The sequence below is a fragment of the Trachypithecus francoisi genome, unplaced genomic scaffold (genome assembly GCF_009764315.1).
Source record: "Trachypithecus francoisi isolate TF-2019V2 unplaced genomic scaffold, Tfra_2.0 Lachesis_group13, whole genome shotgun sequence".
In the NCBI taxonomy this organism is placed as follows: domain Eukaryota; kingdom Metazoa; phylum Chordata; class Mammalia; order Primates; family Cercopithecidae; genus Trachypithecus; species Trachypithecus francoisi.
Window position 1 is genome coordinate 102982769 of NW_022681458.1, and position 14022 is coordinate 102996790.

At 35.1% G+C, this 14022-nt stretch overlaps 1 protein-coding gene across 1 annotated transcript in view; it reads left to right on the forward strand.

Annotated features, from left to right (window-relative positions):
- LRP1B (LDL receptor related protein 1B) overlaps positions 1-14022 on the forward strand; it is a 303637-nt gene that overhangs the window by 119293 nt on the left and 170322 nt on the right. The window contains exons 15-16 of the mRNA XM_033229413.1: positions 1800-1916; positions 9583-9689. Coding sequence (XP_033085304.1) covers positions 1800-1916; positions 9583-9689 — 224 coding nt within the window. The remainder of the gene's footprint in view (positions 1-1799; positions 1917-9582; positions 9690-14022) is intronic.

The window sequence follows — 14022 nt, forward strand, 5'->3', positions numbered from 1 at the left end:
ATTGTCCGGCACTCCCTAGAGAGATGACCCCAGTACCTCAGTTGAAAATGCAGAAATCACCGGTCTTCTGTGTCGCTCGCGCTGGGAGTTGGAGACTGGAGCTGTTCCTATTCGGCCATCTTGCTCCGCCAGAACTGTCAGGGCTTTTCATAGACACATACTGCCAGCTCGTCTCCCAGAAAGGTTGTACCAATTTCCACTCCCACTGGTGGTGAATGAGATACAGGCCACTGTCTATGAATGCTCCAGAACACGCTCCAGCAGCCATGCAATCTCGGCCTTCATTTTTGTCATGCCACACACTGTCCGGAGCTGTGAGGTCTGGAAATTGCTGCAGCCTCTGTTGCTTAAACTCCACATTGCTGATGGTAGTTATTATTATTTTTTTTCTTCTGTGCAGAACCTCTTTAGTTTAATTAGATCCCATCCAAGGAGAACTACAAACCACTAGTCAACGAAGTAAAAGAGGACACAAATGGAAGAACATTCCATACTCATGGATAGGAAGAATCACTTTGTTTTTTTTATGTTATTTGAGTCTGAATTCTATAAGTTGCATTTCAAAGTAAAGCATAAGAACCACCACCAATAACTTACTCACTTCTTTAGCTGATTTGTTTTACTAGTCTGAGACTGGAAGCACTTCACTATCCATCTCTAGTATGGATGATAAGGAGTTTATCTGAGTACATGAAAGGGAAATATGTTCTAGATTGTGTATTGAGGCTTATAATTTTATTATGTTAATGTTATTTAATTCATAATTTTGATACTCCAGAATCTTGCTATTCAGTGTGCTTCATAGACAAAAGGCAATATTATTGCCAGCCAGCTCGTTAGAAACCCAGACCTACTGATTCCCAATTTCCATTATAGCAAAATTCCCAAATGACTTATATGTATGCACATTAAGGTGTAATGGAGCACTGTTTTAGCTATATATAGTTCAATATTATAGTTTAAATACATATGATTTAAACTTTAAATAAATTCTTATTACATGCTTTCTGATTCTAGCTGATATACATGTAAGTTACATTTGTTGTAAAAAGTGCTAGATCAGGAGTAGAAGCATACTTCTTTTATATTGGCTGTGCCATTTAATGATAGTGAAAATGTATTAAGTTCCTAAATTTCTAAAAGTTTTTATTTCACCATCTGTAAAGTGAAAGGCTAGTTAATACTTTTCCTGGTACTCAGTGGAATTGTTTAAAGTTTCATGTGAGATGGCCCATAATTAATGTTCAAACTCTATACACATGTGAAACATTATGACAACCAATGAGTTTGTGAGTGGGCAGTGGCCAGGATTTAGAAAGAGTAGCTAATCATAGATCGATTATGAATAAGAGCTCCTTAGGGAGAAACACAAGATGACAACCGTAGAATTTTACTAATAACCATATATTTTGTTGCTTTATAGCAGAAATACAGGGTGGAGAAGAGATGATGTGTCCCAAACAAAAGGACAACTGCTCAAAATGCTGGGATTACAGGCGTGAGCCACCATGCCTGGCCAATTTTGATTTTTTAAAAACTGATTTCTGTTGACTTTGCTTGGATGGTTTGATCGGTTTCTTCCTAATTAGCTCACAGTGAAAGCATAAAAAATAACAACATAAAACAAGACCAAAAAATAGATTTTGCTCAGTACTTGCCTTCAATTTTTCCCAAGGATGCTTCTTAGTAACTGAATTAAGGAAACATTATATGCCATGGACTTGTCATGGCAGTCAGGACATTGTGAGGGAGGTCTTCATGGAAATCTACAATGCAAACTCTGGTTCTTTCCATTACAGATAAAAAGACTTGTGGACCTCATGAATTCCAGTGTAAAAACAACAACTGTATTCCAGATCACTGGCGGTGTGATAGCCAAAATGACTGCAGTGATAACTCAGATGAAGAAAACTGTAGTAAGTAACTCTTCCTAATAATGTTGTGAGCTTGACAGCCCATTCCATAAGCAGGATGGCAATTTTTAGTTCTGTTAAGGTATAAATTTGAACCTATCTGTCTTATGGCTCACATTTTTATACATATATTCACATTTGGACGAGAATATTCAGACTACATTGACCTGAATCTCAAATGGTAGAATTATGGAAATGCTTATCCTGAGAGTTACTTTGTTACAGTTCTCACAATTGGTAGGAAAGTATCACGAGGTTTAATGCAAACCCTTAGTATGCAATGAAGGAAACTGTTGATGCAAGTTCACACAATGAGCTGAATGATGTGGAGTCACTGTAAAACATCTCATTCTTTAACAAATGGTAGTCATTTCATTTCAGTCTCAAATCCTTTTACACTACAGATTCACCCATGAGCATATTTCAGTGAAATATCACTTATTCTCTCTAGAGTAGTCAACACCTTATATATTCACGATGCATTTCTCTGAAAATAGAATAACACTATTGTTACCATCTGTCTTCTCCATTTTTATATAATACATTTAAAAATAATAATTATCCCAAAATTTTACTTTCTGAAGAGTATGGCAGTTATATAAAATTGTGACAGTATCTCCAGATTGTAGCATTTATTTCAGAATATATATATATACTGAAATATATATACTGAGATATATATGTATGTATTTTTTGAGACAAGGTCTCACTCTGTTGCTCAGGCTGGAGAGCAGTGGCATGATCACAACTCACTGTAGCATTTATCTCCCAGGATCAGGTGTTCCTCCCACCTCAGCCTTCCAGCTGCGACTATGGAAGCATGCCACCACACCTGGCTAGTTTTCTTTTCTTTATAATTTGTAGAGACGGGATCTTGCCATGTTGCCCAGGCTGATTGCTAACCCTTGGGCCCATGCAATAAACCCCGGCCTCCCAATGTGTGCGGATTAAAGGCGTGAGCTGGCCACACTCAGCCTGAATGTATTTCTTATTGGCACTTTTATACACTGTCATTTAAACAAAGAAAGCTACACAAGCATGTTTAAAATAACATAATAATCAAATTCTATTTATTAAATATTTATATCTGGTACTTCCAAGAAGACTTAATGCAGATTAATAATGACAGTGTCTATTCTTGCAGACATCTCATTGGACTAAGAGCATTCATTTCCCCAGAGGCAGAAGACTAAATCTACATAGGACTACGTTATATGAAAGCATGTAATTAGTAGAGTGGAAGCCTTAATAAACCACTCAGATATTTGGCTTGCAAAGTATCAACTAATGTTTTGGATAACTTTCACAACTTAATCTGACCTGTCTTTGGGAATGAAGTATATTAAGCATGAAATCTCTGGATTATTGTGGTTATAGAATATCCTGAATATAGAAACTTTTATAACTCCCTCTTTACATACGTATCTTCTAACAAGTCATAGTCTTTAGAAAGGTAAAGAGCACTTCAGAGAGTCAATAGAGTTTTAGATTTCTCTAAACACCAGTTTTTAAAAACTATATATGGAAGTTCTCTGATCCACTTAATGATTAAAGTAAAATTCTGATGGAGTGGAACTGGTAGGGATAGAAGCATAAATACAAAAAATCCCCCCACAATTATGCATATACTTTCTGCTTATTTATGAACCAGAACTTAAGTGTACAAATGTCTACTTAGATTTTTTTCTTGACATATTTGGTGTTAATCATCAATAAGGTAACTGAGAGCAAATGCCTTATAACGGAAGGATGTTGAAAGCAGAAGAGGGTGGATGAGAGGCCAACTCTGAAGATGTGTCTTAGAGAACTTTTATTCAGGGGGTAGTTGAATCTATGTGAGAAGTTAGCCTACTTTTATAATAAGAAAAACAGGAGAAGAAGGAAGGGCTCACCTGTTTCTGAGTCTACTGGGTTTTTCTAAGTGGCTGAATATCATTGTACTGACATCTAAAAGTCAGCCTTTGGCACAAGAAAGCAAAGAGAAAGAACATTGATTCTTACTCTCACTTGTCACTGTGGAAACTCAGTGATAAATCACTGTAGCCACAGTGTCCTTAAGAAAAAGTGAGGGAAGTGGTTGCAGTATCAAGCATTTCAGTATAAAATACCCAATTATGTGTGGTTCTCTTTTAGTGTCTGTTCACTCTGAGCTTGTTGACTAAGACAAGTCATATTGATGAAGTTGCAGAGGAGAGATGACAGTGAACAAGAATGAAGTATTTTACAGTTGTAATATGGAAGAGTAGTAGGCATATATGGGACAAGTATAAGAGTATGTTCACATTTTACACATGTAAGAGGAGTGTCAGAGTATGTTAGGGCAAATATCAAAGTATATTCACATGTTTTGAACATGTAAGAGTATGTAAGAGGTTCGATCCAGGGGTCTAGATAATTGAATAGGGCTTCAAGATGCTATTTTGAATAGGCCAGAAGAAATGGGAAGCTTTCGACATTGACAACGTCAGTAGTTCTACATAGGCAGACATTTAGTCAATAAAGAACGAGAAAATAATTCAATTATATATTTGGGGATCACCAAAATATTAGTCACATTGAAACAAGCCTTAGAAAAGAATACTATTGCTGTACTAAAATCTATCAAGATATTTGCAATTGTTATCTTTTAAAATAATTGTAAACACACACACACACACATGCACATCACTGTCCTAATATATTAGGTCTGTGGTATATGTTGTCCTATTTTCTAAATAGTATCGATCAATGTTATGCACTTTGATTCACGTTTGGCAGTTATTGTTAGCTATTATTAAGTAGTGAAACATATCACAGACATATAAATCAACCTAGATCATCATGTATTGCTTAACAGTGGGGATGCATTTTGAGAAATTTGTCGCTAGGCAATTTTGTCATTGTGTGAACAGCATCAAGTGTACTTACACAAACAGATGGTACAGACTACTACACACCTAAACTATATGGTTCAGCTAATTGCTCGTAGGCTACAAACCTATACAGCATGTTACTGTACTGAATACTATAGGGAATTGTAACACCATGATATGTATTTGCCTATCTAAACATTAAAAAATTTTAATTTATGACACCACCACTGTATGTTGTTGGAAAAGTTATTATGTAGCACATAACTGTAGCTGAAAAATAACAGCAACATAATTTAGAGTTACTTTTGGTCTTCTTTGTTCATGAATCTGATTTCATGCATTTGCTTTTTAAATTGTGCTGGAGATAGTCCACTGATAGAGATGGGAAGAGTTCAAATAGTAGTGGGGCAATTAACTGCCAACTACATTTTAAACTTAATATGCTTTCTATATTTTTATATTTACATAGTATAATTAGTTCATTGTCATTTTATCATCCTCTGCTTATCATTTCCCTCGTTAAGTGTTCAGCAGGGACACTGCTTGAACAATTTTTTCTGCTCTTCAAAACAAGAAAATCTCATTGTCATTGGAGTTATTTTGTAATCTGGGTCAGAGGTTTGGAAATAATTGAGAAATCTCAACATCTATACTATCTTTAGCAACAAAAAATAAAATATGTCATATATGCCATCTACGTTCCTGATTTACAAAATAAATAACTTTATAACCTTACATGATTAAGAAGTAACTAAAAATCCAATCAATTTTAAAATAACAAGTAATTTAAAATTTAGGTTTACATAGACAAGCTGTTTCTGCCTTATTTGAATTTCTGGTGCTTTCACACTGAATTTCTATCAGAAGATTATTTGTATAGAGTGTGAGTTATACTAATTGTATTCTAAAAATTCTTGTCAAATGCTAACATTGACATTCATATAACTTTTGAACTTACCACCAAGAGTTTTTAAGATAGTAGAGAAACTGAAGTCCAAGTCTTTCTGCTCTACCATTACTCTATGGTGTTGAAAGCCACTTTTATTTCCAGAACATGATTTTCTTCAGTTTTGTGTAAAATGACTTCCAAAGCTCTTTTCAATTCTGTGGCTGTATGTTTTTGCCTCCATCAGTAATCAGTATTGAAGTAAATAATCAGTCTACATGATGCCCGTGTATTTTTTTTTTTTTTTTTTTTTTTTTTTTTTTTTTTTGAGAGGGAGTCTCACTTTGTTGCCCAGTGAGTGGAGTGTAGTGGTGCTGGTGCAATCTTGACTCACTGCAACCTCCATCTCCTGGGTTCAAGTGATTCTCCTGTCTCAGCTCCCCAGGTAGCTGGAATTACAGGTGTGCATGGTGGTGCCCAGCTAATTTTTATATTCTTAGTGGAGAGGGGGTTTCACCATGTTGGCCAGACTGATCTCGAACTCCTGATCTCAGGTTACCTGCCCACCTCAACCTCCCAAAATGTTGGGATTACAGGTGTGAGCCACCACACTTGGCCCTTTATATTTTATTCTTATTGAAGAATCCCAATTAGCCTTCTGAAACATGGAAAGCATACCCTGCAAAAGCTTCTTGGTTGCCAATCTGGCTTGTTTAGATGAGGTTTATGGAAAACCTGGCTAATTGTTCACATGTGGAGTTCCGCATCTACTCTTGGTCCAGGAATATAGGTAATATCAGAGAAAAATCAGCATGAAAATAGCATTTTAGAAATACAGGGGAAAATGTCACACCCAATTTTATTTTTCAGATGGGTTAGCTTTTACTACAGTCATTTTGTTGTTGTTGTTCTTCTCTTTCACAAGAAAAATAGTATCATGATAAAGTCTGAAAATTGGTCTTTTACTTTATCCAAAAATATCAAAGATAAGATAAGCAATAAGGAAAAATTCCTTAGGACTTTCCTTGATAACTAAATTACATTTCCCTCAAGAGATTTTCTTTTTGAGCTATCTAGTGGCAAAAAATTCTGAGGTATATGAATGATGGTTAGAAATAGACTCGGTACTCTATTCCTTGATGGTATTTGTGTATGTATAAATAATTCATGATTATTATTCAGAAGTAGATTTGTTGGCATTTTAAAAAACATGATAGAAACACGCAGAATTTCCACTTTCCCTGGAAAAGCTTTTCCCAGCAAATCTCTCAGCCTCTCTACTGCCATTTTGAAGCAGAATGATTAATAATGTGAGGACAAAGTCTCTAGAAAATGAGCATTCTGTGGAACTCTTGGGTAAATGCTTTCAACTACTGGCTTGATAACTTTTTTTAACCTACATCAACAACTTTCAACCCTTTGTATAGCAAAGTGTGTCAAGGCCTGTGAAGCCTTTGCTGTTTAGCATATGATGAGCACACTTACTTTTAAATAGGATAAAGGCAAATTAGAACATTAGAGGAAGAATTAGTCCCATTCTACAACTCCCAATTCTATGAAATTAGATGTTTCTTTTGCTGTTTTTAAGCATGTAAGTACGATATATTTTAAATTTACTCTTTCTTTATTCTTTTCATTAAAACAATTTTGGCTGTTATTTTCTGTTGTTAAATAAATTGAACATATTTCACTATAATTTATTTCCTCTGAGAATAAAACTGCATGTGTCTGCAACCAGAAGGGCAAAATGGCTTCAGTATGGAATGATGATAAGAGCAAATGAGTTTTCTCTTATTATTATTAATAAAATAGATATTGCTAGCCATGTACCTTAGATAAGTCACTTGACTTCCCAGGGCTTTAATGTTAATCTCTGTAATATGTGGACACTTATTTTTTCCTCAGTTGTATGGGAAGCAATGATATAGCCCATTAGGAAAAAGTACAGGCCCTGGTATCAGGTTGTCTTGATTCAAGTACAATTAATAGCTCTTCTGCATGCTCGGTGATTTGAAGTACGTTACTTATTATCTCTGTGCCTCAATTTACGCATCTAAAACGGGGTGCAAGTATAGCACATTCCTTAGGGAGTTGTTATAAAAATTCATTGGTGAGTTAATTCAAGTACATTCCATTAACTTTACCTAGTACCTAACAAGAAATAAGCAATTGGTAGAGGATAATTATTATTATTGTTATAATAAATAATATTAGTATTAATAGCTATTTTTAAGATGAAAGCATAATCTATGTGAATACCTTTTAAAAACAAAAAGAGAAATTTCTTTTGTCACATCTACTAAACAAAGGAGTGTAGGGACATGAGAAGATTATCCATTTAAGGGCATTTTCCCATTCTATCAAATGGCACCTTGTCTTATACCTTGAAGGTCTTGTTTTAAACTAAACTAAGTAGCAGAGTAGAATGAAATGCTTGCTGTCACACACTGCTTTTTCTATAGTTCTTCCAGTCCAACATTCTGAAAGGGTTTCTTTTTTTTGTTGAGGCAGAGTCTTGCTTTGTTGTCCAGGCTGGAGTGCAGTGGCACGATCTTAGCTCACTGCAGCCTGTGTCTCCCAGATTCAAGCAATTGTCCCACCTCTGCCTCCCAAGTAGCTGGGATTGCAGGTGCCTACCACCAAGTCAGGCTAATTTTTGTATCTTTAGTAGAGTCGGATTTTGCCATATTGGCCACGCTGGTCTTGAACTCCTGACCTCAACTGATCTGCCTGCCTCAGCCTCCCAAGTGCTGGGATTACAGGCGTGAGCCACCGTGCCTGCCCCTGAAAGGGTTTCTTTATATAGAAATGTAGGAGCCCCCATGATACCAAACCATCAAGATGTTACTCTCTATGTAGAAACCAAGAGATTGTGTAGAGCAAAATCCAAATACAGACTGATTCACTCACAATCTTTGTGCAGAAAATCAGGCATCATATGGATATTCCTTAAACTTAATGTCTGTTAGTTATTACTTCTTGACCCAGTAAGAATATTATTATGTGTGATAGAGCTGCAAATACAAGGAATGAATAGAGAAAACAAGAAGAAGTCTTTCATCATGTAAGATATCAGTCCTGTTTAGAGAACAAAAATGAAACAAGAGATGATATCCAGCAGTCATATTGGTTACTTGTACGATGAATTTCTAAAATCCTACTTCATTTTCCAGATGAAACATATTCCAATAGGAATTAAACCAAGTAGTAAGTCATTACTATTTGGCTTATGCCTTATGTGAAATATGGGACAGCATAATTAAATCAATAACTGCTAAATTATCTAAATTGACAGGCAAGTGATATAGGGCACAATAAACAATGGCATAACAAGTGCAGTTTTTAAAGAAGAATCTTACAAACTAGCTTTGTGTAATATTATCCTTATATACTCTTCTTGTTCCAGGAACTCCAGATTTTTCTGGGGACAAAATTGAATAATTAGAATATTTTTAGAATACATAATAAAAAGTCAAATACAAAGGCTAGACTAACTGCCCAGTTAATAATAAACAGCCCCATAGGTACAGAGAGTCACAAAATGTCATACTTACTTAAAGTAAATACATAAAATGACATAGAACTTCAACAACTAACAAGGATCATTGTTATAGTATGACAATAGGTACATTTTCAGGCTTTTAATTTTACTTTGCTGATTTATTTTTATTAAACAGTAGAACATTTATCTTTGTTACAACTTATTTTGGTCATGCCATTTTGTACTCGTGATTTAAAAAAATAAATTTGAAAAATTATTATATTACATACCATAGATACTTCATGAGCCTTTTCCTAAACAATATATTGGTTCTGTTTGACTAACCTCTTTTTTTATTTCTTTCATGTTACCTCATGTCATATGTCATATAAATTTTACAATGCCCTTGCATATAACAGAATAACCCTGTGCTGTTTTTTTTGTCCCCAGAGCCACAGACATGTACATTGAAAGATTTCCTCTGTGCCAATGGGGACTGTGTTTCTTCAAGGTTTTGGTGTGATGGAGACTTTGACTGTGCAGATGGCTCTGATGAGGTAGGCATTTTTGTAAAATCAAAAAGAAAGCAGCTCTTTAGAACCACATTTGTAATTATTATTATTCAGTCCAGTAAGTGCGGCAAGGACAGCTCAGAAATACATTTCACTCCTGACACACTGAGATAAGTATTATATCCATGTGCTGGGCTGCACATCCCCAGCACAGGGAATAGCTCTTGTGCTGCTATTGACAGTTAATTTTATAGTCTGTTTTACCTCAACTGGTGAATAGCTGGGTTGGGAATAGGATATTTGGAAACCCTATTCCCTATAGCTGATGCCCCTGCCATCTGTGAATTAGTTCATAAATTTGCTGCAGTATTTATAGTCAGGACTAATATTTTTATGCATTTTAAACAGTTTCTTCTCCCCAGTCTCTTTCTTCAATAGTTATAGTCTTACAGACATCGATGTGGGTCATCAATTTTCATGAAACCACAGGTTGAGCTTTGCTTCCATGATGAATCACAATCCACTTATCATAAGGCCTATGTACACACAGCTTTAAGTGAAAAAGTTTACGAATTCTCTGGAAAATTCTATGAACTTAGTCTGTGCTAACATTTATAATACTTCATACAATTTGTTATTTATGAATGTATGTCCTTATGTTTCAGATATTAATTACTCCATGATGCTTTAAAAATAATAAACAACCCATGATTATATATATTTTTCTCAGTCAAATCTAAAAGGAACCCAGCTCTGATATCCCAGTATCAGTGATTTCACATAGATAATATCAAAAACACAAGGTTTGCACAATCAAGTCCACTAAGAAGTGAAGGAAAAAGAGCTCTGGCCGGGTGTGGTGGCTTACGCCTGTAATCCCAGCACTTTGCGAGGCTGAGGCGGGCGGATCATGAGATCAGGAGGTCGAGACCATCCTGGCCAACATGGTGAAACCCCATCTCTACTAAAATACAAAAAAATTAGCTGGGCATGGCGGTACATGCCTGTAGTCCCAGCTAATTGGGAGACTGAGGGAGGGGAATCGCTTGAACCTGGGAGGCAGAGAGTGCAGTGAGCTGAGATCATGGCACTGCACTCCAGCATGGCAACAGAGCGAGACTCCACCTCAAAAAAAAAAAAAAAAAGAAAAAAAAAAAAAAATATATATATATATATATATACATAGTTCCACAGCGTACACCATGTATCCTGTATTGCAATGATTTCCTATAGCTCTGCTGCTCTGGTTGAGAAGCATATGTACTCACCTCTCATTAATGCCCTCCCACTGACCATAGACTTGGCCAGAGGATCTTTGCTGCAGCTCTGGAGGTTTCTGTGTTTCAGTTCCCAATTCCCTAGGTATCCACTGATTTCTTGCCTCTGTGGGAGACACTACAGGTCTCTGCTATTTACAGAATTTATGCAAACTAGGTCTCTTTCCACCCTGAGGCATTCCCTGTAGGACTGGACAATTCTCCCTTCTCTCACCTTTTTGAAAAGTCACAATAACCACATTCAACAGCCTATCTTTTGAAAACAAACACATGTAATTTCTCACCTGAGGGCTAGCAAAACCTAAGTCTCAAGGATGAGTAGGTCACTCAAGAGAAAAAGTTGAAAAATACAGCGCTTCTAGTCATGGAGCTCTTCACAAAATAAAAGTCAAACCATTTTTTTTTTTTTTTTAACACAAAGGGGAGTTACATTTTTTACCTTTACCAGCCACGTATTTACCTAATATTCATACATTTGAAAATTACATTAAACTTTTCTAAGGCAGAAAAACACATTTTAATTAAACTCATCCGTGAAAGTATCTTGTCTTTGATTTTATTTAATATGTCGAACCAATCTGGGTAATATGTAATCAATATATCAAGAGGTGGGGATATATTGCTTAAGGCTTATATATTTATCTTGAATCGTATTCACAAGATGTGCAAAGTGTATATACAGAATCGAATACTACTTCTTTAAAATCTTATTCATGTAAAAGTAGATATCCTTATTACCATGTCTCTCATCCCATAAGTCGGTGAACACAGTGATTTGATGGTTAAATATATCTCCATATATCCAGACATTTTCATGATAAGGCTCAGAAGAAATGAAATTAATTGTAGTAAAGTCATTTTTCTCCATATTTGTAGACGTTTAGTGCAGTCTATATGTAATGAAGTAGCTAACACTATTGGTAGTTGATTTCTATCTTTTTTTTTTTTTTACAGTCTAGACAAAAAAAAAAGACTGAACAAATGGCTAGAAAGCAGAATTACATACAGAATACTCTCACATTAAGAACAAAAATTGAGAGAATTGTGAAGATAAGTTTCTGTATGAATGGAACTGATAATATGATTAGCTTGTTAATAACAAAAAAATAAGAAGTTTAAAAACTTGGTTCAATCTAATTGTATAGCAAGTATTTATCTCTGTGGTACACATAGAGAATGATTATTTAAAGTGATTTTAAATTATAATATTTTTCCTCTACGTTTAGCGTAATATGTTGTAAGAACAAAAAAGCAAGGAAATCTTAAACTGCATTCATAGACTTACTGTTAATAATAATATTGGTTCTGCTAATTTGAAACATGTAGGGTGGTTCAAATGCTTATTTATGTCAATGTCATTAGAACTCAAAATTTAAAAGTAAAAGAAAGGAGATATAAATGTAGAAACAAAAAGTTAAGTAAAAATCCTGTCTTATTAAATCCAGAAGTATCTTTATAAGATCTGGATTAATCTTTCTCTTTCTAAAAATATATGATTTCTACTTCTGCCAGTGAAAAGTCCTAGAACCGATTATAAACCAATGGTAATGACTATCCTGAAATTCACCAAGTGGTCTCTAAATACCATTTTCCAATTAAAGGAAAGAAGACTCCTTTGAGATATGCCTAATTTTGGGTCTGAGGAAATAAATTGACAAGATGAGCTGCTAACATCTGAGATTATTAAGAGAGTGTACAAAGTGCACAAGAACAAACTTAAAGGAACTTCCACTGACAAAAGGGACAATTTGAGCATTAGAAAGAAAAATGACTGGAAAGGATTAAAACCCACACATACACACACATACACAAACACAATGTATAAAAATCAATGAGTTCACAACAATGTTTTAAAAAGCAAAAGCTCATTAGTCACTTTTGAGGTTGCAAAAGTAACAACATTCTTAGGATGCAATTAGTCAAATTCAGAATGTGAACTCTTCTATAGTATAACTGACTTGTTTTCTTCAAGTAGTAAATGGCATTTTAAAAAACTGAAGAATGAAAAATAGTTATACATTAAAGAAACTTTAATTCAAGGTATAGATCTCTTTTGAGTCCTTATGTTACCAAACAGTATTTTATATAGCTAAGTGACACACCCGTGCCATTGATCGTTGAGCTGTTTTACTTAAATGAGCCCACTTGCAGAGATAATCATTCATTGCTTCTAAAAATGTTTACTGGATAGTTATTATAATCATGTGACAGTATTAGATACTTGGTTCACAGACAGGCATGATCTTTATCCCAGTAGAGCTGGGATAAAGTTATATGAGATGTTAATTTATATTTGTTGTCTACATTTGCTAGTTTATTAATTTATTAATTCACTCAGCGGTTTCTATTGAATGTTTACTACGTCCCAGGCACTAACAGTATGGAGAATACAGTGGTGAATAAAACACATGACATCTCTTTCTTATGACATTCTCTAATGTCTTTCACATCATTTGCTATTATGTAGCTTACTCCAGATATCTCACATTTCCGATTATCCTTACACATAAAAAGCCTTTTCTTAAGTAGTTCCATTTCTACTTAAACTGTCATCACAAAGAGAAAATTTCAGAAATTTAGAAAGTGAACTCTGCTTCCTTACATGGGGATGAAACTGAGAAGAAGCAGCAAGTAGTAGTTCAACGTGCTTTGCTTGCTAGGAGTTCCACAAACCATGAGATTGTTACACTTTCTATGGAAGAAGCAGACAAGTACATTTTGGCAAAAATAGAAATTCCCTAACAACAGAAAACATCATCCCAGTGAGACACTTCATTAGAGTATTCCATTTCAACCAGAGTGTTCAGACCCAGGAAAGGTGATTTCTAGTGACTCCATTTCATTCATCTCATATGCAGATCCTCAAAGGTAAATTTGCCATCTTGTTTGACTGCCACGTAAAATCTGTATATGGACTAGCAGAAATGAAAATGTTGACAGTTCATTTCATAGTGCTTTAGGGAACAATGCCAGGAAAGAAGAGAAGGAGAATTACAAACAACTAAACTGTAAAAGGACTGGAACAAGGGAAAAGAGATGGAGAGAGGGGAAAGAAGAAACACCAGGGAAAGCTTTGCCAATGCAAAACAGATTTGTCTTAG